The following is a 23,629-nucleotide window of genomic DNA, read 5'->3' as shown; positions in this document are numbered from 1 at the left end:
GCTTTCTGGTCGGTCCCGTCTTGTAAGAGTTTGTTAACTTCGCGGATTCTTGTACACTTTTCGTTCTTTATCAATCGCGAGATGAATTCACTTATTTTTATTCAATAGCTACTGTGGCCTTGTATAGGTTGCGAAAATTCTGACAGTATTGTCAAAACTTTGTTTATTTTTTAATAGCTGCCGTCAACCTCTCAACGGCTATTATTTGGGCGCTCTCCTTTTTGAAATTCGCTTTACCTTTCGATCACGTTTATCGTTTTGAATAAGTCACGACTTTCACGTTTGACTTCTGACTTACCTCACTCACTGTTTCAACTGGATAAACTGACGCACCATGTTGAACAATTTGAGTAAGATGGGTTTAAAATCAGCAATTAATTTCTTGCCTCAATTGAGACACTACCATCCAACACATGGCTTAATAGTTTCTTTCCAACTTTCTAAATATGATTTTGATTAGGCGACTTTCAATCTAACTTTTTCCCCAGATGTCTAAAAGCTGGTTTTACTGTTGTTATACTGTTTATAGCCGTCGTCAGCCTCTAAGATGGCTATTATTTAGGCGCTGTCCTTTTTCACAATTCATAGAATTTGAATTTTAGTTCTTTCCTTTTTCCAAGAGTTGTTCACACATTTTCATGAATTTTTCAGTCAAAATTGGAGTAGTGATTTTTTATTTTGTTCACGCCGAAACAGCAAGTGGAGCGAAAAAACGAGTGTTTTTGCTTCATGAAATTTTTTTGCTTTAATTTTAAGGAGAGTGAGAAAACGGTGTTTGAACAAAAATTCGCTTTCTCGCTAGTGGATTTTGTTCACATGCGGCAATTTCACTTTGATTTTTCCTGTTTTTTCAATTTTTGGATTTCATTTTTTTAAAACGGTTTACCCAATCCATTCATCGTTCATTCTAGGCCTCGGTTTTTGTTTGAACCAAATTTCCGTTTCTTGATAGTGAATTTTTGTTCACATGCGGCATTTTAACTTTGATTTTCTGTTTTTTACCTGATTTTTTTTAGAAATGGTTTTCTCAAATCGCTCATAGTCCGTTTTAGGTCTATTTTTTTGTTTAGTCATTGAAATTTTTTTGAATTGTACTTCAGGACTCGTCCTGCTATGTTTTCTAAATTCGCTTTACCTTTCGATATCACGTTTTTCGTTTTACATAAGTTACGATTTTCACGTTTGATTTCTGACTTACCTCACTCACTGTTTTATCTGAATGGTTTTTAAATCCATTTACTCATTGAATTACGCAAGATAGCGAATACAGTCAAGGTCAAAAGAACAAAATTAAAAGATACGAGATAACCGATATAGCCCTGTCATTAAGTCATTGAGAATTAGTTTATCAAAGTTCATTACTAGCTGAGATTGGTAGTAAGCTTATTAGGTTTCAGTTTAGAAGCTGAATTAAGTATAGTTTTGGAATCCAACTGAAACTGCAGGCCGAATTCGGACACTTTTTGACACCGAAAAAAGTGGAACAAAATTTGGTCAGTTTATCTTTTTTTTGTTTCAATCCCGATGTGAATCAAGCGTCAACGCCGGCTATTTTCCGGAAATCTGCCGGCTATGTTTCCCGTTCACTCTAAACTTTACTCGAGTTTTTGAGTTAGCTGTTTAGATGCAGCTATCATTGGTGGACGCTCAAGTTTTGCGACCAAAACTTCGGTTGATTATGCAGTCAGTTGAACTCAAATACCGTCTTTTATTAATTAAAAACTGATTTTGCGATTATGGTGTTTTTCAACTTGTCCTCAAAAACGAGGTAAACAGGTAATGCTTGAAAGGCATTAATTGGCTGACGCCTTACTAGTCGATGAGTATGCGATTCACCAAAACTGTTTTTAGACAGTTTCAGTCTTAACATTTGACCACCCTCCGTCATTCAAAACTATTGTGTTAAATCCTGAGTGAAGAGAACTGTATCACACGGTGTATGGATTAGAGTCCGATTAGAGTCAGAAAATTAAAGAATTTGAGATAGTTGGTTGTGTTTTTTTTGTTAATGCGTTTGAGTTGTTGGTTTTGAGGTAATTGTCTCTAACGTGCTCTTTCTTAACGTTCATTGAATGTTTTTCAGAGTGTTTATTTGAGTGTTTTGGTCAAATGTCTCCGGTTCATTTCCGGAAGCCTTTGGTTGTTTTTTGCCAGATTTTTTGTTTTGCCGTCTTTTTTAAGATCTGTTTTTTTAAGACTTTTTAAAACCTTTTCTTAACAATGAGAAGTCAAATCGGAGTAGTGTTTGTAGTTACACTGGAATAGTAAGGAGAGCGAAAATCGAGTTGTTAAAAGGCTTGTATTTTTTCAAAGTAATTTTGAAAGTGAAGTGAGAGAATGGTGTTTAAACGGATTTTTGGTTTTTGATAGCATTTTTTTCACGTTCGGGAATTTGACTAATGATTTTGTTGTTTAATAACCGCCGTCCGCCTCTCAACGGCTGTTATTTAGGTGCTCTCCCTTTTTAAAGTTCGCGTTACCTTTTTAATCACGTTCTTCGTTTTCCGTAAGTCACGATTTTCTGTTTGGCTTCTGACTTACTTCAGTCACTGTTTCAGCTGAATGGATTTTAGATTAGTTCACGCTTTGAATTACTCAATGAGGTGAATACATCAAAGTCAAAACATCAAAATCAAAAGAGCCGGGATAAAGCGCGGTCATTAAGTGATTGAGAATTAGGTTATCATAGTTCATTCGTGTTTGCTAGCTGACATTGGTATTAAGATTATTATATTTCAGTTTTGAAGCTGAATTGATTATCTTTTTAGAATCCATTTGAAGCTGCACGCCTAATTAGATAACTTGTTGACACTGAAAAAAAGCAGGAAAAAAATCAGTCAATTTGTCTCTTTTTTTCTTTCTGTTTCAATCACGATGTGCATCAAGCGTGTCAACGGCGGCTATTTTCCGGCAATCTACCGGCTATGTTTAGTTCATTCAAGGTTGTTAGTGGAAAAATTCGGTCAATATTTTCTTTTTATAGCTGCGAAGCTGTAAGCTGAGCGAAGCTATATTGCGGTGCTCTTGGTTTTTTCTTGTTTCGTCGTCTGACGCGCTTTTTTCGTTTTACATTTGTTCACACAGCAAAGCTGAAAAAGTCAAATTTTCTGAATGACTTCTTCCTCTCACTTACGGCATTTGCGCGCGTGACGTCATTTCTCAATCGCTTTAGCAAAAGTTTTTAGGTTATTTGCGTGATTAGATTTTGATCATACGTGACTTACCTCACTCAATAAAATGACTTTTGCACTTTAAAACTTAAGTTTAAATTGAATTTGTTTAAAGTCAAAGGAACTCATTTGTGCAGTAAAGGTCCCTAATAAGAGGCTTCTGCGGAATGAATTTTAACAAGCTTTATTAATTTATCGCTGAATGTTTTTTTACCTAGTTTTTTGAGCGGCGTCGATTTTTTTTTTCAATTTAGATCTGTATCTGTTTCTATCTCTGTTATATGGCACGCAGGTCTATTTCGCAGCTATTCCGGCAATCTGCCGGCTATGTTTCTGTTTCAATCCCGATGTGAACCAAGCGTGTCAACGGCGGTTATTTTCCGGTAATCTACCGGTTATGTTTTTTAATTGCTCTTGAACGTAGTTCATTGCAATTATTGTAAACGTGCTGGTATTTTTTAATGCAAATTTTTTGCGTGTTAATTTTGCGTTTTTCTTCTAGAACATTCTTTGACTTTTTCTCAAGTGACTTTTTCACGCTTTCGTTCTTCATTTTGGAGTGATCTCTATTGCTCTCACTCCGAAGTAAAGCTTGTTGCTAAAATAAAATCGATTGTAGCAAAGCAACGACAAGGACGTAATAGCCGAGTGGGCAGTGCATCTGGTTATAGATCGGGACGTCAGTGTTTCCAATCCCGGAGGGGTCAAATGTTTTCCGACCCGCCTGGCGTTCGAGAGCAATTCTTCCGACATTAGTCGGTTTATGTTTCCATTTTCTGTACAAATACCTTTAAAATGTAATGTGTATCTCCTAATAACGCAGAGTTGCTTTTGCTTAAACCCCTGAAAAGGCAACCAATGGTTTTCAAAGATTTTGGATTTTCAATGTTTTTTGGTTTTTGCCCGTTGACGTTCTTTTTGTTGACGAAACTGACACCAATAGTTTTTAAAATATAGACATTTTTTTGGATTTTTCCATCTTTAAAAGTGTTTGGTCTGTCACTCAGTTTCATTGTGGACAGCTCTGTTTGACATTCTTATGATTCTCATTTTTGTCAATTCAAAACTTTCATATCAATCAGTTTTAACTACTTTGACATCAACTGCTTTAAAAAATACTTTTTTTGTGCCTTTAAAGTTTTCTTTGTTTTTCTGTCACTTAATCATGAACGATGGGTTTCATTGGCTTTTAATTAGACATATTTGAGATTATCTAGTTTTTTAAGTTCAAAGCTGCAGTTTTTAACAGCTTTGACACGACTTGTTTAAAAAAAAATAATCGTTCTTATTGGATTTTGACCGTTTTTGCATTTTTCTTTTGTTGTCGGGTCGGTTAGACTCATTAATGATAAGTCTCATCTGTCTCTCCAGTTAGGCATAATTGGATCTTTTAATTTTTAAAGTTTTTTACTAACAATTTTTTGGGCTTCGACACCGTTTTTTGACTTTTTGAACTTGATTTTTGCCTGCATTTGTTGCTACATTTGTATTTGTTGTCCCGATAATGTTTTCGTTAAGGTCGATATTTTGTTTTTAATCGCCGCCGTCAGCATCTCAACGGCTATTATTTAGGCTCTGTCCTTCTTTTATTTCGCTTTACCTTTTGATCACGTTTTTCGTTTTACGCAAGTCACGATTTTCACGTTTGACTTCTGACGTACCTCACTCACTGTTTCATCTGAATGGATTCTAACAATGGATTCTTTCACGCATCGAGTTACGCAATGTAGTGAATACGGTCAATGTCAAAAGAGCAAAATTGTAAGAAACCGGATAAGCGTTTAAAGGCCGGTCATTAAGTTGTAGGTTATTAGCGTATCAAGGTTCATTGATGCTATTGCTAGCTGGCAATTGTTTTAGTGCTTAATAACGGTCAGTTTAGCAGCTGAATTAAGTAATTTTAGAATCTAATCGATTATGAAGTGAATCTTAAAATGTAAATGTTTAACCAAACTTTTTGTTATTGTTATAGAAATTTGAATTTACAATAAAATTGGCTATAGAATTAGAAATAAATTTTTTTCTAGAGCTGAACTAGCATCAACAGATTGGAGACATTTGTATCAACAGAACGAAGCAAATGGCACCTTTCAACTCTTTTCAGATTTGTTCAAAAATGTATTGAGCAGTTTAGCACCTATAAAAATTGAAGAAATAACAGAAATTTCAAAGGAAGAAAAGGGGATATCTAAAGAGTCATTGAAACTAAAACGAAAAACCTCGATTATTTAATATTTGGAATGAGAAGGCAGATGTTTCTGTTAATGATACATATCTAATAGAAAACAATGCGTTAAGAATGGGACCTTAAATTCAGGTTGGGTGACAATTACCACGGAGTCCCTTAAGGAACAGTCCTTGGGCCACCGATTATTATGTTTTTTTTATAATGTGAGTCTAACCTAATGTGCAGAATTTGCACACCAATAAAAAATTTTGACACTTAGAAAAATTGTGTCAATTTCTATCTCTTTTTTTTCTTTTCTGCTTCAATCCCAATGCGTGTCAAGCGGGTCAACGTGGCTATTTTCCGGCAATTTTCCGGCTATGTTTATTGATAGATAGTGCAATAGATATTAAAGAGCTCAATTAGATGACTTTGATGCCACTTACTTTTGATGAGGTTCGGAGTGTGTGTTGTCCTTTTATTTTATCTGCAGTGGTTTTGCATAAAGTTGTTGTTTGCTGTCAACATGTAGTTTTGCACTGTGTAAAAATCATTTGTGGCTGCGGTTGTTTGAATAACATCTTCTATAACACTATTTATCTAACAGAACTGAAATAAATTTATGTTTTGAATTTTGTTTTTTTTTTCACTTTCGTGGAGGTCTGGTTATTTGTTTTGCTCTTTTATCGGAGGCTGATATTATTTACTTGGAATTCAGGACTAGTCCTGTTGTGTTTTTTCAGTTCGTTTCACTTGTCGATCACGTTTTTCGTTTTTTATACATCACGACGTTCACGTTTGATTTCTCACTTATCTCACTCACTTTCTTTCAACTGAGTGGATTTTAAATACTTTTACCATCGATCAAAGGACCATTCGATCAAAGTCCAAAGAGAATAGTCAGAAAAAAACTGGATAAATCGATAAAGCCCGGTCATTGATAAATCGATAAAGTGCATTGGGCGTCACCGTTGGCTCTTTTCCGGCAATCTATCGGCAAAGTTTATAAGGAACACTCCGAAAATTCCCCCTTTTTTATCTGATGTGCATTTGCTCTCTGGTTTCTATTTTAGTTTTTGCGCAAGCGGTTCTGGCGCTTTAGTGTTGTTTCAAAGGTAGCAGACATCAAGCTGATGCAATTTGCTTTTTTTTGTCTTCAATAAATAGCCTGAAATAAGAGCTCGCATTTTAGAGCCAGAGCCATTTGTATCAAGTTCGTTTTTTTCGGCAGTGCTCCTCTTCCGTGCATAATTGGGATCCATAACTCAATGTTGGAACTGGCCAGAAGAGAGATCGTGGAGACTAACCTGGACAATGCACCTGATCCGAACAACACCGGTTATTATGTATTGGTGTCTCTAGATGCAGACAAGGCAGAGAAGTTTGAGAGGTTGGACAACATGCACAATAGATGTGACAGAGTGTATGACTTATTCCCACGCACTTATGTAAGCATCCACATCTACATGAAATAAAGACGAAAGTATTGAGAATTGTGCATTCCAATATACTTGTTTCAGGCAGAGTAACAAAGGTTGCAGCAAACATATAAAAGCAAATAATTTTTGGTTAGAGTTATCCTGTAGTCTCAAATAAACTGCTAATGCTCAGTGTGACGTTTGAGGACCTTTTTAAGTAAAACTTTTGTCATTTCTGGAAATAAAATTAGCTATTAATTGTTTTGCTATGTGTAAATGGAAGCAAAACTCAGCATTGCTCGCCTACCTTACTTAACTGTCTAACAAACAATTCGCATTAATCTGATTGTCATTAAACAAGCCAATTGGTAGAACAAAAATAGTTTTATGAAGAGCAATATTTATGCAAGAAAATTGTCCATAGACACTCCTAAGTTTTCTATTCCCCGTTTTCTATTAAACACTACAAAACTACACACCTTATTCAGTAAATTTCTGTGCGTCACAGTACACTCACTCCGAAATCCCCAGTTTAAGATCTGAGGTCAGCATGATCTCTGAGAGTGTTAATTGCTCTGAAACGAAATTTTTAGCAATTTCAGCAGTCCTGCTGGTATTTGTTCTATTTTTTTGCAGTACCAACTTTTCGTCTGAGGTATTGTTTTTAACCCTTTCAACATATCATCTTCAAAAGCGGGATTAATAGGTAAAGTATAGGAGATAGGAGGTCTAACACTCCTGAATTGTTTTTCGACGGAGTCGTCGAACACTCCTGAATTGTTTTTCGTTTTTTCGCTTGACCTTTTTTGTGCTTTTCTTCTGGAATGGTATTTGACTTCTCAAGTGAAATTTTCACGCACTTCATAGGATGGGCCTGTGAATGATGCAATTAAGCTACAAATTGGAATGGCTTCTTTGTGTTGAGGTATACAGTCTGAAGAGTGTGTGGAAGTCTCTGCTGCAGAAGCTGTCCAGGTGTGACATGACTATAGAGGAGTTTGCCAAATGTGTGTTGGATAGTGCTCACAGGTTCATTGCACAACTACTACTCGGATATCACTCCTGCTTCTATCAAAAGGTACTCCACCAAACCCCCCCCCCCCCCCCCTCACTCACGTGCTCTCAGACGAAGTTCTACCAATTATTTTTCTTTTTAATGCAATTTTAAGTCACGGTTGAACCCCCCCCCCCCCGTCTGTCGTATCGGTCCAATTTTTGTAATCTAACCTAATCTAATCTTTTATATAATGTGTGGTCTTTATGTCTTTATAAGATCCCTGACACATTTTGTGCCTGTAATTGTGCTGGGTAGAATTTAGAAACAACAGAATATATTGATTACACAAATTCTAATCATGTCGCCTATACCTCAAACAAACTTGTGGAAACGTCCGCTCAATCTTATCGCATTTTGAGGGAATAGATGTGTTCTAATTGACACTTTTTCGATTGGTTTTAGAGGATTAGGTCCACTGTTTATGTGTTGGGTCTTATCACAATTTAGTTGTATTCTTTGTGTAGTAAATAGTGTATTATGCGACCTATCTACCTATCTACCATCGACTAGATATAAGTTAAGAAGTATTTGCCACTTTTGATGCGAGTTCTCATTTTGAAATGAATATCTTCGTAGAAATACTGGAAAGTGAGAGGCTGGAAATTTGGTCAACTTGTTAGTTGTGTTTTACAAAGTAGGTTGTCAAAATATAGAATGAGTTTTGTTAAATAACTAGATCGAGTGTCAATGTTAGCCACCGTTTTACTTTCTATGAATATATCTATCTGACCACTTTGTAATGTTGAAACAGTTGAATAACTGAACCCAACTGGAGGTCACATCTAATTTTAGAAAGACCTCACTGACTCTTGTCAAACAGTGACAGAAAGTGAAAACAATACGGACGAATTGTGTCAATTTGACAAAGAAGCATTTATAGCTTCAACTCTATCCACACCTGGTAGTGGTAGTGGTACAACATCTGGATCTTCTGTGAAACAGTCCGGTGCCAAATACAGAGTTCTACTTACACAGTGCCAATACTTTGAACAGGTACGCAAAAATAGGCATGTGAGTTGTTCAACTGATAGAGTTCTCAGTGGTTTCTTGCAATTTAACACACCACAGCTTTTGGATAATATTCATTGCTTGAGTGAAATTTGAGTTTTTAACAGATACGAAGAAACAGGTGACTTCTCAAGCTCTTCGCATCAAGTGTTGTGGCTTTTTCATTGGAAGTATGCATGCTCAAATGAACCAAACATGGCCAAACAATATTGTATTCGCCTAAAGGGTGTAGAAAAATGGGTATCTATTAAAATCGAACCTCTGAAGAGAATTATTGTGCATCGTTTAAGAAACTTAATCATTTAACTGTGCAATCTGACAGCGTTTCATTTGAAAAATGCGGTTGTATCCCAAAGGAATATTTTTTCTGCTTTAAGTTCATTAATGGAAAGAGTAGGAAGGAAGAGGTAGTAGTGACAGATAGAGAGAAAGAAGAGATAGATCAGTACAAGCACTTTGACAGAGTGTACGAGTGGGTACTTCACACAGAAGGAGAGAAGAGGAGGAACAACAACTCCTCTGCTGCCAATTTCAACCTCAAAGTTGACTCTGCTTACTCCAAGGTACAATATTACTTTGCCCCTTCCCACGTATATTTAGGATATACTCGAACGTTCAGATCCAGGAACCGTTTCAAGGCTTTTTCCTGATGAGTTTCACGATCGCTACTTTTGCTCTCATTCACAATTTCTTGCAGCTGAACTCAATTTTCAGACAGTTTACCGTAAAAAGTCCATCAATTGTGTCGCATTTGGATGCATTTTTAATAACCGCTGACAGCTACTTTAATGCCTATTATTTAGGCGCTCTGCTTTTTAATTGCTCTCAAACGAAGTTAGTAGCAATTATAATAGTCCTGTCGGTCTCTTTTTATAGCTGCGAAGCTGTAAGCTGAGCGAAGCTATATTGCGGTGCTCTTGGTTTTTTTTGTTTCGTCGTCTGACGCTCTTTTTTCGTTTTACATTTGTTCACACAGCAAAGCTGAAAAAGTCAAATTTTCTGAATGACTTCTTCCTCTTACTAACGGCATTTGCGCGCGTGACGTCATTTCTCACTCGCTTTAGCAAAAGTTTTTAGGTTATTTGCGTGATTAGATTTTGATCATACTTGACTTACCTCACTCAATAAAATGACTTTTGCACTTTAAAACTTAAGTTTAATTTGAATTTGTTTAAGGTCAAAGGAACTCATTTGTGCAGTAAAGGTCCCTAATAAGAGGCTTCTGCGGAATGAATTTTAACAAGTTTTATTAAGTTATCTCTGAATGTTTTTTACCTATTTTTTTTCAGCGGCGTCATTTTTTTTCAATTTAGATCTGTATCTGTTTCTATCTCTATTATATGGCACGCAGGTCCATTCTTTCGCAGCTATTCCGGCAATCTGCCGGCTATTTTATGCAATTTTTCGCTTGACCGATTTTTCGTCGGACCCATTTGATTTGTCGTCCTCAAAAATAGGATAAGCAGGTAGCGCCCAGCGGGCATTAAGTGCTCATAGTCTTCAGCACTAGTTTCGGCTCACTAGTCTCCAAGTATGCGATTCACAGAAACTGTTTCGGAGAATTATATTTATGGTGTGAAGGGCTGTTCTTAGAGGTTGATGAAGAACCCCCCCCCCCCCACTGTTGCCCCATCCTCCTGGTGCACCCCCCCCCCCCCCGGTGGCTAGCTGCTGATAAAGCTAACTGCTCGCAGGTCGTTTGAGAGGAATTCGCGCGACGTTAGTCGATTATGCCTATTATTTAGGCGCTCTGCTTTTTAATTGCTCTCAAACCTGCTGATCTTTTTAATGTTTTTTTATAGCTGCGAAGCTGTAAGCTGAGCGAAGCTATATTGCGGTGCTCTTGGTTTTTTTTTGTTTCGTCGTCTGACGCCTTTTTTTCGTTCTACATTTGTTCACACAGCAAAGCTGAAAAAGTCAAATGTTCTGAATGACTTCTTCCTCCCACTAACGGCATTTGTGCGCGTGACGTCATTTCTCGCTCGCTTGCAAAAGTTTTAAGTTTATTTGCGTGATTAGATTTTGAGCATACTTGACTTACTTCACTCAGTAAAATGACGTTTGCACTTTAAAACTTAAGTTTAATTTGAATTTGTTTAAGGTCTGAGGAACTCATTTGTGCAGTAAAGGTCCCTTATTAGAGGCTTCTGCTGAACGAATTTTAATAAGCTTTATTAATTTATCGCGGAATGTTTTTTACCTAGTTTTTTGAGCGGCGTCGATTTTTTTTCAATTTAGATCTGTATCTGTTTCTATCTCTATTATATGGCACGCAGGTCTATTGTTTCGCAGCTATTCCGGCAATCTGCGCGCTATGTTTGGCACTAGCAACTTTTTCTTGTAGTTGTTGTTAATAGCCGCGAAGCGATAGCGGCTATTATTGGGGACATCGTGTCTTTTTTTAAAATTCGTCCTCTCCATCCATGATTCTTACGACCTGACTTCTTGGAGTTGGCTTCAGTGACTTCTATTCCTTTGGAATTAAAATTTGTATGCGTGACGTCCTTTCTGCTTTTAGGTCAATTGCGTGACTTACCTCACTCGAAAAAATGACTTCTGAACTCACTTATGAAACTTTAGATTTTTTAACATTTTAATTAAAAATCAATAGTGTGCATCTAAGTAGTTGCAAACTTATATGCCCTAATTCTTGAATATTAGTCTCGAGTTTTTGATTTCGAATATCAATTTTGGAAAAGCGCTCCTGATAGACCGTATGTGTCATAAAATTGACAGTCCGAATCTAACCTAAAAAGTCTTATGGTCTATTAAAGGACTTCTGGTCGATCTGTCTATCTTTTTTCTTTAGTTGTTTCAATTCATGGAAGGCCACAAGCGTTTGTCGCGGCTATTTTCTGGCAATTTGCCGGCGATGTTTTACGGATTGACGAGTTGCCTTTCTCTCCTCAAAAGCCATTACGAGCGTCTACCTGTACCAAATTTAGCGAGTAAATTTACTCACTTTTGTAACCACCTTTCACTTTTTGTATCTTATAACATTTTACGTGTGAAGCACTCTTGCAAACATTAAGGATGAAAAAGCGGAGCCATATATGGAAATTTCAGTCACTGGAAGTTGCAAAGTAGAATCTACTTTCCGCCGCGAAATACTTTTTGCGGAAGCGCATTCCGCAAAATTGTTGTTATCAGGTTTATAAAATTAATTATTCTCGAGTAGAATTGACATTTGCTTGCAACACTTATGGTATAAATCATGTAGCATAAGGTGTAATCTACTCGACAGGTCATCTACAGGTCGCAGGGGTCCTAGTCCAGTGATGACCAGTACCAGTACTATGATCAGTGGTGTAAATTGGTGACATACCGTAGCATGGAAAATGGGGGAAAACATGAACCTAATTCTATATTTTGAAATTATTTTTTTGAGTTTTGTTAATAAAACAGCAGAAGGTTCCATGCTGCCCACAAAAATTTGCCTGAAGCAAGAGAGAAATCTTTTCAGTTCTCTTGCACTCATCTGCACTTATAAAACAAAATTAGGATAGTATTTTAAATGAAGGTAAATAGTTTTCGTATTCTTACTCCACATCTTTTACGAATTAGGCCGGTGCTTTTATCTACAGTTTTTAGTTGCTTTGATTGGACTCTTTTTGCTCTAAGTGTATTTATTTCTTCGTTTACATTTTTGAGACAATCAATCTAGCATTTTGCCCTTAAAATTTCGTTCATAAATGTGTGTTACTTGTTTGGAGCGAATATGATGTTTTTCGTTCGAGTTAAGTGGATGATAATTTGGGCTTATTAATTATAATTCTGGTGTAGATTACTTATAATTCTTGTTTTGACTCTAATGGCTTGTTCCATGTGGTTGCTTGTTCCATAGACTAGCACACCATTACTCACAACGGGTTGGACATACACCTTGTTTGCTAATAGCAATTGTTTTACAATGTAAAATATATCTGTGCCGCTAAAAATAGCCCGAGAAGTTATTCAGTTTTGAACACAGGTTTTCAATTTGTTCGCCAACAATTTATTTTTGGTTGTAAATTTTTGTCACTTTTTGTCTTTTTCCAGCTTTATGGGCCAGAAAACCCCTTTAAGGTTTTATAATAGGTTACTAAACAATTTTTAGTGGCAGTGGAATAGTTTTCAACTTTTTAACATCAGTTTTTTTGCTTTTAAAAAAAATAACCTGCATTTTTTATGAATTTTTCTTGTTTTTTTAGTATTTACTATCTCCAGTGGCCAGAGATTGCCACTAGTGTTTATTTTTATGATAGTTGCTTGGGGCTATAGAATGGTTTTATTTTTTTAATATCTCGCAATTTTGCCATTTGTTAAAATTTGATTTTTTCAAATTTTTTAAATTATTATCCAGTCGCGAGTTATCAACCTTTATTAGTCGGCGAAGCATTTTTGGCTTGAAATGGGGCTACTTGCTAGTTTTTGATGACAATGAAATGGTTTTGAATTTTTTATCATAATTTTCAGCAACAGTCCTTTAAAATTTGTAATTTTCTAAAAATTGTTCTGTTATTTTCTGAGTTTATCGATCTTTCTGGTTCAATGAAACTTGGTCGTGCAGTTGGATTACTGATCACATTCCAGAGACACAAATGGTTTTAAACATATTAGTTTTGCAAAATTTTGAAGCTTTCATTAAATTTTGTAATTCTCATTTTTTAAGTGTTTGTTTTTTGTTTCTCGATTCTCATCAAAATGACAGTCCGAATCTAACCCAAAAAGTCAAGTGGTCCATTAAAGGACTGATAATCAATCTGTCTATCTTATTTCTTTAGTTGTTTCAATTCGTGGAAGGCGACAAGCGTCTATTTTCCGGAAATCTGCCGGTTATGTTGTTTAATGGTGTAATCTAACTCACACTGCTCGCCAAATTATTTGACACTTACAAACAGGGCTGTTATGTTGTACCTTCTTTTCTTTGCCTTGTTCAATAATTCCAATAGACGGCAAAGGGGACAGTAGCAGCTTATTTCGGACAATCTGTGGACTATGTTTCAATGTTAAACTCTTTTCTGCAGCTGAGTGAGCAGAAAAACAAATTGCAACAGGAAGTGAAGAGCAAGTCCATTATGGTTAAGAAGGCTGTGAGGAACAAACTACCTGATGCATCCAATTACACGGTCACGGCTGCTGTTGCTAAGAAGCCAGCTCATCGTCCATCCCAAAATGAATCCGCTACTAGTTCTTCTGTGAATGCCACCCATTCATCCACTGTACCATCCTCTGTGTTCTACGTATCACCACCCACGCTCATTGGGTTAGCCAGTTTAGAATGGACTGTCATTTATGAATTTAAAATTATTCTATCAATTTTTCAAGTCTGTTTTTACTGATAGCCTGAAACATTGGCAAGATTGAAATTAATGTCAAACTTTGAAAAGCAGAAGAGAAAACTATTATTGCAATTATGGTTTAGTGATTCTAAGCCGTGTAATCTATTCTTTATACGTCAAACAGAATGTTGCGGGTCTTTCCTCTTGGGGGTGGGGGGGGGGTGGGGTGGGGGTGGGCTTAAACCGAAAAGCCGAAAGGATCGGAAACCTAAAATGAGCTGAGTCAATTTCCAAATACGAAACTATAATTAAAAACGATATGAACGCATAAAGCAGAGTTTTAGAGAAACCAGGGCACGATTTCATCGGTAACTTGTACTTCGAGGCAGGAAGTTTAATTTGAAGGATTCAACTTAGACTTAAAGAAGTTGAAGTCTAATTCTTTGTCCTAAACTTAGTTCTCTTCCCAAGAAAATAGACTTTCACTTAAGTCTAAGATCAATCTCTAGAACTCAGAAATTTAATCTGGACACTTAATTTAATTTGGACACTTAATCAAACCGCTATGAACAAGCGGCTGCTTCACTATCGGGCACGGAGACGTTTGGTTTATTTCAACTCCTGTATATTTATTTCTAAGAAGCAAAATTTTCTTTCACTCAGCAAAATTTTACTCCTAACCCCAATTTAAAGTAAAATTCAACACTTTCGTACCCCTTTGGTTCTCTAAATACGTTAGAACAAAATCTTAGTCCCCCTCGCGCCTCGGGCGACTAAAATATTGTTCTAACATATGCTAGATGCCCCTGTCTATAGTTTTATTAATAGCCGCGAAGCGATAGCGGCTATTATTGTGGACATCCTGGTTTTTTAAAGGACTGGTGGTCAATCTGTCTTTTATTAATGGCCGCACAGCGATATCTGGGGCTGTTATTGGCCTTCTCTTGGTTTTTTCATTTCGTCGTCAGGTTTTTTGTTACGACCATGTGGCGTCACAACCAATTTAAATCTGCTTTTTTTTTCGTTCGTTCATGCAATTTCAACTCAATTGCGTGCGTGACGTCATTTTTCACTCTTAGTGGAGCAAGTTTTTAGTGATGGAGTTTTTGGTCACTCGTGACTTACCGCACTCACAAAAATGACTTCCTCACTCTAAAAATGACTTTTCTTTACTTTAATTCAAAGAGATAAGGTCAAGTAGGTGTGTACCACTCTAATTGAAGGTTAGCTGAGAGCAGCTTTTGGAAGCAGCAATAATTTTGGATCAATTTTTCTAAATAATTTTCCCAATCCATTCATTGTCCGTTTTATTTCTAGTTTTCTGTTTAGTCAATGAAAATTCTTTGAATTGTACGTCAGGACTTGTCCTGCTATGTTTTTTTATTCGCGTGATTAAATTTTGTCACACTTGACTTTACCTCACTCTCAAAAATGATTTCATCACTTTGAAATTGACTTTTATTTACTTTAATTCAAAGAGATAAGGTCAAGTGAATGTGTGTCACTCTAAATGAAGGTTATTTGAGAGCAGCTATTAGAGGCAGCAATAACTTATACAGATTTTTAATCAAAAATAACATATCAGCCTTCAATGAAACGAAATATTTTTGTTCTGTCTTTTTTTGTTTTTTGAGACTGCAGATCTATGAAGCTATTGCGGCTATTTTCTGGCAATCTGCCAGCTATGGTTTCTTTAGTTGCTTCAATTTCATGGAAGGCCACAAACGTCTAACAAACGTCTATCGCGGCGTTTTTCCGGCTATCTGCCGGCTATGTTTTAAATTCATTACAAAGTCAACTGCTAATTGCTTTTGATTCTAATCCTATCTGCTCATTAAAAGGCTGGAGTGAGACCAACTACAAACCTAATCCAATAAAATTAACATTTACTTATGATATTTTTGTAGACAAACAATCAGTTTTTCAATAGCCGCGAAGCGAAGCAAGGCGTTTAATCAAACTGTTATTCTTTTATTTTGTTTTCACGATTGCGACGATGTTCTTTTTGAAGATGTTCTCAATATTTTGATTTTTGAGTTCACTGAGAAGTCAAAATAAAATTTTGATTTTAGTCAAGCAGAGTTAATAAAAGGAGATAAAAACGAGTTTATCTGACCGTAAATTTTTGCTGATTACTTCTAAGTGAAATGAGAAATTACTATTTGAACAAACTTTTGGTGCTTGAGAGTTATTTTCACTTTCGATAATTTGACTTCTATTAATGCAGCACTGATAACATATCTTTGGCCGCATTGATAGATTTTTAATGACCGCTGAATTAGTCTCGTTAGTGGAGGTTTTCCTTAGCTTTATATTGGAGCACAGTTAATTCTAGTAAAAGGTGTTTTTATTTGTAACTGTTTTAATTTTTCTCAATTTTAAAAGGTAGCAATGATTTGTTTTATTTTTAATGCATGTTATTTTTGTTGTTTTGTTACATTGTTGCAGTAATGGCAGGTGTCATAAATTTTATGATTAACACCTAGTAAACACGTCAATTCATTGTTTAAGCTAGCAGCTAGTATATGTTCTTTCTTAAAGACGACCCAAAAAATGTCAGTTCTTGTTTAAGCGTGCTTGTTAATCTATTGGTTTTCTAGTCTCGTATTATCACTCTTGACAGATCTATTGTTTCATTTACATGAAACAACATTGAATCTTTTTTGAATCCAATGTGTAACTAATGTTTTAGCTTTGTAACTATTCGTTTAAAAAAGCAGATCGCAGTTGTCTTTATTTTTATCTGCTTTTTTATCTGGTTTTGTCACATTAACCATTAATTGTACCTCTGAAATTTTTGTGCTGTCTAATGCGCAGTTACTTAAAGTCTAAAGACTGCAAGTTTTAGTTTTGTTTTTGAATACTTTTTATGCTAATTATCAAAGAGTTTGGTACAATTCGAGTGGTTTTCTATTGGTTTTCTAGTCTCGTATTATCACTCTTGACAGATCTATTGTTTCATTTACATGAAACAACATTGAATCTTTTTTTAATCCAATGTGTAACTAATGTTTTAGCTTTGTAACTATTCGTTTAAAAAAGCAGATCGCAGTTGTCTTTATTTTTATCTGCTTTTTTATCTGGTTTTGTCACATTAACCATTAATTGTACCTCTGAGATTTTTGTGCTGTCTCATGCGCAGTTACTTAAAGTCTAAAGACTGCAAGTTTTATTTTTGTTTTTGAATACTTTTTATGCTAATTATCAAAGAGTTTGGTACAATTCGAGTGGTTTTCTATTGGTTTTCTAGTCTCGTATTATCACTCTTGACAGATCTGTTGTTTCATTTACATGAAACAACATTGAATCTTTTTTTAATCCAATGTGTAACTAATGTTTTAGCTTTGTAACTATTCGTTTAAAAAAGCAGATCGCAGTTGTCTTTATTTTTATCTGCTTTTTTATCTGGTTTTGTCACATTAACCATTAATTGTACCTCTGAGATTTTTGTGCTGTCTCATGCGCAGTTACTTAAAGTCTAAAGACTGCAAGTTTTAGTTTTGTTTTTGAATACTTTTTATGCTAATTATCAAAGAGTTTGGTACAATTCGAGTGTCTCAGAATTTGCTACTGTTGTCCTTTTGAATAGTGTCTGATTTTTTTTCTGGAAATGTGGCGTTTTCCGTCTAATATTTTGGCGTGGAAACGCTTACTAAGTCAACAGTTGTTGTCTGCTTTCAGATGCTAGGTGAGTTTAATTTTGTATTTGGTTTCGTGTTTGTATTGGTATAGTTATGTTAACTATTAGTTGTTCTGCGGGGGCTGACAGTCAGATTTGTTGTTTTTCCTGCTATGTTTTTCAATCCCTTTCATCTTTCGATCACTTTTTTCGTTTTACATAAGTCACGATTTACATAAGTTAACATTTCCTCGTTTGACTCCTGATTTACCTCTCTTTGTTTCAACTAAATGGAATTTAGAATGCACTCAGCAGTATTCGCAAATACTTTCCAGGTCAATCAAAGACGGGATCAATGAAGCTCGGGCGCTTAGACTTGATATTTAAAGACTCAGTGCATTTATTTTTGAAGTTTCTTGGATTATACTGCTTAATTGTAGTGTTCAGCTTGTCCTCCATGTTAGACGCTGAATTCAACATCGTTACTGAATCCAGTGAAATTGCAAACCAAATTATATCATTTTTCAACACATAGAATAGTATGGAGCTGTCCTCATTTTTCATTTTCCGTTCCTGTATAAATGTCAATGTTGATCAGTGGGGTCAAGGGCTGTTATTTTTCGCCAATCTGCTGGCTATGTGTGAAATATCTCTCAAGATTTATATTTGTTTTCTTAGTTTTTTTATTCATTTGTTTTTCATTTGTGGCATAGAATCCATTGACAATGGATAAAAAGTTTTCAATTTCCACAGATCACCGGATCCTTAAAGTGTTTCATTTAACGCGATTATAGCTTTCGGTTTCAAATTTTTTAACTCAAATAAGATCCGAATATAGAATTGATCTCTCCTTTTTTGTATCCCTCCTCAAATGATATCCGTCGGCCAAAATTGGCTTTAAAAAAATGTCGAGCTTGAATATAAGACCCATTTGAGGGAGGAGCCATTTAAATTACAGCTATCATTTTAACAACTTTACCACTAAAGAGTAATTATCCTATGTTGATAGTGTTTGTGTTGTTTTAGACACGTGAAGCACTCTGACTCTGGCTTTAAATTGCCCACGCAGCCTCTCAATCACGCAGCCATGAGGTATCACAAATCAAATTTTTTTAATACGATTAATAATATTAATATCATACATATCTGCCGTCAGCCTTTCAACGGCTATTATTTGGGCGCTCTCCTTTTTTAAAATCCAAGAATTGTATTGGTGCTGTCATTTCACACCTTTTCCCATGACTTTGAGCTTTTGAAAGGGGATAAACAAGTAAAGCTCGGCGGGAATTGAGTTTCACTAGAGGCCCATGGCTGGCTTTAGTACTCCTTGAAGTGCATAATGATTCAGCAACTGGGAACTGAGTTTTGTTTGATCAGACAAAAATTGACGTTTGTCAAAGTTGATATAGGTCTTTTGCAAGACCTAATTACTTTTTATGGCAATTTTGTGATCTATTTGTTTTGCTACTACAAACAAACATGAAAATTTATACTAATTTCTTCAATTTTTTTGAATTTTTTCCAGCCTCAGGCGCCACAGAACCTCCTCTAGGGTTTGGTAATAGGTTACTGTTAAGTTTCTATTGGCGATGGAATGATTTTCAAGATTTAAATTTCAAGATTTAAATGTCGAAATTGATTACTGGGTAGTTTCTGGAGACAATGAAATGGTTTTGAAGATATTAATATAACGAATTTTTAGGCAACATTTCAATAAAATTTGCAATTTTTTAAAGTTTTTTTGAAAGTTTTTAATTCTTTTCTTGAGTTCATCAACCTTTCAGGGCCAGTGAAAATTATTTGGGTCTTGCAGATGAGTTAATGGACTTATTCGAGAGACAAAAAATGGTTTTTGAACTTAGAAATATTACGAACCCTCCAAACATCGTTCAGACCGTAAGGTCTCTGTGTAGCCAAAGCAAACCTCCCAACGCTGCCACTACTGTTGGCCCTACGAACCTCCATCAGTCTACTGGTGCACGCCCCGCTGCGCTCACCTCACGCTCCTTCAATTAAGCTAAATCTAGCCTCACTAAACCGTGGCTCTCTGAAGAAGCCGACTGCTCGCCGGTCATTTGAGAACAATTCGCCCCAGGATAGCCGGTTATGTTTTAGTTTTTCTCAACTTTTGAGACTGTTTCTTTTTGGCCGGGATTGTTCCATAAATTTGTTGGTGAGATACAGTATTTTTTAATTTTTCATTGAAGTTGTTGGATTTTTTCGGGACTTGTCCTGCTATGTTTTCAAATTCGCTTTACCTTTTGACCTTTTTTTTTGTTTTCATATGTCACCATTTTCACGTTTAACTCCCTGACTCACTGTTTCAACCGAATGGATTTTAAATTCTTTCACTCATTTAATTAGTTAACGTGGTGAATACGGTCAAAGTCAAAACAGCAAAATCAAAGAAAACGGGATAAACATACAGACCGGTCATTAAGTCATAGTGCGTTAGGCTATCAAAGTTCATTAGACCAATTGCCAGCTGACATTAGTATTAAGCTTAATTGCTTTTAGTTTGAAAGCTAATTTAGGTATAGTTGTAGAATATAACTGAAACTGCACACCAAATTAGAAAACTATTTAAAGTTGAGGGAAAATTCTGCCAATTCCTCTCGTTTTGTTTGCTGTTTCAATTCGGATGTGCGTCATCGGCGGCTTTTTTCCGACAATTTGCCGGCTATGTTTATCTTGTAATTGCTCTCAATCGTAGATTGTAACCATTACCTTAATTCTGTGGGTGTCTTTTGCGATCTTTCGCTCGGCCGATTTTTCGTCTGACCCAATTGACTTTTTGTCCTCAAAAACGAGATATCATGTAGCGCCCAGCGGCCATCAAGTTCTCTTAATGATATTGAGTGAACTAAATAAAAGACGCGCGTTCATTTTGTCTACGTTTGTTTTTTAATAGCTGCACAGCGATAGGACTTTTATTGGCCTTCTGATGGTTTTTTCAAAGAATTTGAATTGTATTGGGGCGCTGTCTTTTTTTAAGATCTGTTCACACATTTTCATGATTTCGAAGTCAAATTGGAGTGGTGATTTTGGTCACGCCGAAACAGGAAATGGAGCGAAGAGGCTAGTGGTTTTGCGGCGTGAAATTTTTTTGCTCTAATTTAAAGTAGTGAGAAAACGATGTTTGAACAAAATTTGCTGTCTCGCTAGTGGTTTTTTGTTCACATGCGGCAATTTCACTTTGATTTTTACTGTTTTTTCGATTTTTTGGATCGGATTTTTTTCTAAATGGTTTTCCCAATCCATTCGCAGCTCATTCTAGGCCTAGTTTTTTATTAGAACCAAATTTCCATTTCTCGCTGTTGGTTTTTTGTTCTCATGCGGCATTTTGACATTGATTTTCTGTTTTTGTTTTCTGATCTGATTTTTTTTAGAAATGGTTTTCCCATTTCACTCACAAGTCCGTTCTAGGTCTAGTTTTTTGTTTATTCAATGAAAATTCTTTGAATTGTACGTCAGGACTTGTCCTGCTATGTTTTTTTATTTCGTCACGATTTTTGTTACGGCCATATGACGTCACAATCAGTTCAAATCAGCTTTTTGTTTATTCGTTCTTTCAGTATCAACTGAATTGCGTGCGGGACTTCATTTTTCACTCTTATTGAATGAGTTCTTACTCATTCGCGTGATAGAAATTTTGGTCGCGCGTGACTTACCTCTCTTAAAAAGTGACTTCCTGACTCAGAAACTGACTTAAAATCAAAGAGATAAGGTCAAGTGAGTGCGTGTCACTCTAATTGAAGGTTTTTGAGAGCACCTAATAGAAGCAGTAAAAACTCAGATTCTTAATCAAAATATAACATCTCAGCATTTCATAAAGAGAATTTTTTGGTCTGTCTCTTTTACTATCTTTTTGAGACTGCAGATCTACGAAGCTATTGCGGCTGTTTTCTGGCGATATGCCAGCTATGTTTTCCACTTTGTTATCTTATGCAGGTCAAATGGGCAGAGTGGAGGAGTAGGTAGACATTCAGTGGGTCCCACAGTTCAGAGGAGGTCAATGTTCTATCTCACTACAGCACCACACACTCAAGTAAGTATAGTTGGTTGTGTGCACTCTAACGCAATGCCTTAACTTGACCTGTCACCCTCTTTTTTTCTTATCAATTCTTTTGCTGTGTCTGTTCTATATTTTGTTTCCAGTGTTATTGATCCGGCGTAATTCTGGCGTGTAGTACGAATAAGTGAGGTGCTACCGGAAGTCTTCAAGTTGTTTAATAGCAAAAGCTATTATTTAAGCGCTCTTTTTTACATGAAATATGGGTTGTACTGGTCCAGTCGCTCTCAAACGAAGTTTGTAGCAATTATATTAGTCCTGTTGGTCTTTTTTTATGCGATTTTTCGCTTGACCGATTTTTCGTCTGACGCTTTTGACTTTTCGTCCTCAAAAACGGGATAAACAGGTAGCGCCCAGCGGGCATTAAGTGCTCTTAGAGCCTTTCAGCTCTGTTTCAGCTCAAACTGTTTTGGAGACTTATACTTATGGTGTGAAGGGCGGTTCTGAGAGGTTGAGAAACCCCCCCCCCGTGGCTAGCTACTGACGAAGCCAACCGCTCGCCGGTCGTTTGAGAGCAATTCGCCCGACGTTAGTCGGTTATGTTTTTGTTTATAAGATGTGTTCACACGTTTCCCATAATTCGTGCTTTCAAAACAGGATGAAGAGGTAAAGATTAGTGGACTTCATTAGACGACCGAAGATGTCGTCGTTTTTTGTCGTTCTGATTTTTTTTGAATGGCTCTTAAATTGACTGCGGTCACCGTTTATAAAGGTTTTCTACAAGCTACAAATTTTGTCCATGTCTGTGTTTTGGAGGTACATGTATTGGTAATGCCAACTTAAACGCCAAAACTTGCAAGCATTTTTGCAATTTCGTTTTTTTGAATTGGAGTTTTTGGACTGTTAGGTGCCAATGAACCGGTTTTCAGAACAAGTTTTTTTTAGGATAGTAGCGTTAACAACGTTGGTCAATTTTCAACAATTTTGGCTGACTTTTCCAATTTGTAAGCTTTTTGCGACATATGCATTGTTTATCTCATGTGTCCGACCAAGCAGCTCTAGAGTGTTCAGTATTTTGTTGCTGTTTCTTTTTACGTATTTAATAGCCGCCCTCATCATCTCAGCCGGCTATTATAGCGCTCCTCATTTTTTTTTACTTTGTCGAACAAAAAAATGTTTCGCTTTACCTCATTTTGCCGCTTTTTCAACATTTTGCGTGAAATCTTTTTGACTTCTCTAGGCTAGTTTCTCTCTTCTCTCATTCTGTTAAAAGTGATTTTGAACATCAGTTGCTCAGCAAAGCATTTCAAAATGAAAAGAGTCAGTATAAAAAGTTGGAGTCAGAAATAGAAACGGGATAAACCCATAAAGCCCAATTTTAGATACCCGCTATTTGAACGTCGTCCCTATAAGTCTTAGTTACCGTCTCTAATGCTTATTGGTATTGATAGTAGACCCTGTAGCCTCTCTCTAAGAAGCAAAAGTATGTTCAACTACGAAATGCCATAAAAATAAATCGGACTTAAAAATTGTTTGTACGAATCTCTTTTTTAATAGCCGCACAGCGATAGCTGGGGCTATTATTGGCCTTCTCTTGGTTTTTTTATTTCGTCGTTATGATTTTTGTTACGACCATATGATGTCACAACCACTTCAAATCTGCTTTTTGTTCATTCGTTCATGCAATTTAATTTGAATTGCGTGCGTGACGTCATTTTTCGCTCTTAGTGGAGCGAGTTTTTTGTTCATTCGTTTGATTGAATTTTTGGTCACACTTGACTTACCTCGCTCTCAAAAATGACTTCCTCAGTTTGCAATTGACGTTTATTTACTTTGATTCAAAGAGATAAGGTCAAATGGGTGTGTGGCACTCTAATTGAAGGTTTTTTGAGAGCAGCTAATAGAGTAATCAAAAAC

At 36.2% G+C, this 23,629-nt stretch overlaps 1 protein-coding gene across 5 annotated transcripts in view; it reads left to right on the top strand.

Annotated features, from left to right (window-relative positions):
• Positions 1 to 23,629, top strand: part of LOC142345904 (uncharacterized) — a 106,666-nt gene that overhangs the window by 76,000 nt on the left and 7,037 nt on the right. For all 5 annotated transcript variants that reach the window (XM_075398350.1, XM_075398349.1, XM_075398351.1 and 2 more), the window contains 7 exons: positions 6,569 to 6,785; positions 7,681 to 7,833; positions 8,605 to 8,805; positions 9,198 to 9,383; positions 13,827 to 14,065; positions 18,727 to 18,792; positions 21,652 to 21,748. In XM_075398350.1, the coding sequence (XP_075254465.1) occupies positions 6,569 to 6,785; positions 7,681 to 7,833; positions 8,605 to 8,805; positions 9,198 to 9,383; positions 13,827 to 14,065; positions 18,727 to 18,792; positions 21,652 to 21,748 (1,159 nt within the window). The remainder of the gene's footprint in view (positions 1 to 6,568; positions 6,786 to 7,680; positions 7,834 to 8,604; positions 8,806 to 9,197; positions 9,384 to 13,826; positions 14,066 to 18,726; positions 18,793 to 21,651; positions 21,749 to 23,629) is intronic.

Source organism: Convolutriloba macropyga, chromosome 9 (assembly GCF_964194025.1).
Source record: "Convolutriloba macropyga chromosome 9, txConMacr16.3, whole genome shotgun sequence".
NCBI classification, from domain to species: domain Eukaryota; kingdom Metazoa; phylum Xenacoelomorpha; order Acoela; family Convolutidae; genus Convolutriloba; species Convolutriloba macropyga.
This window is presented reverse-complemented; position numbering and strand designations above follow the sequence as displayed.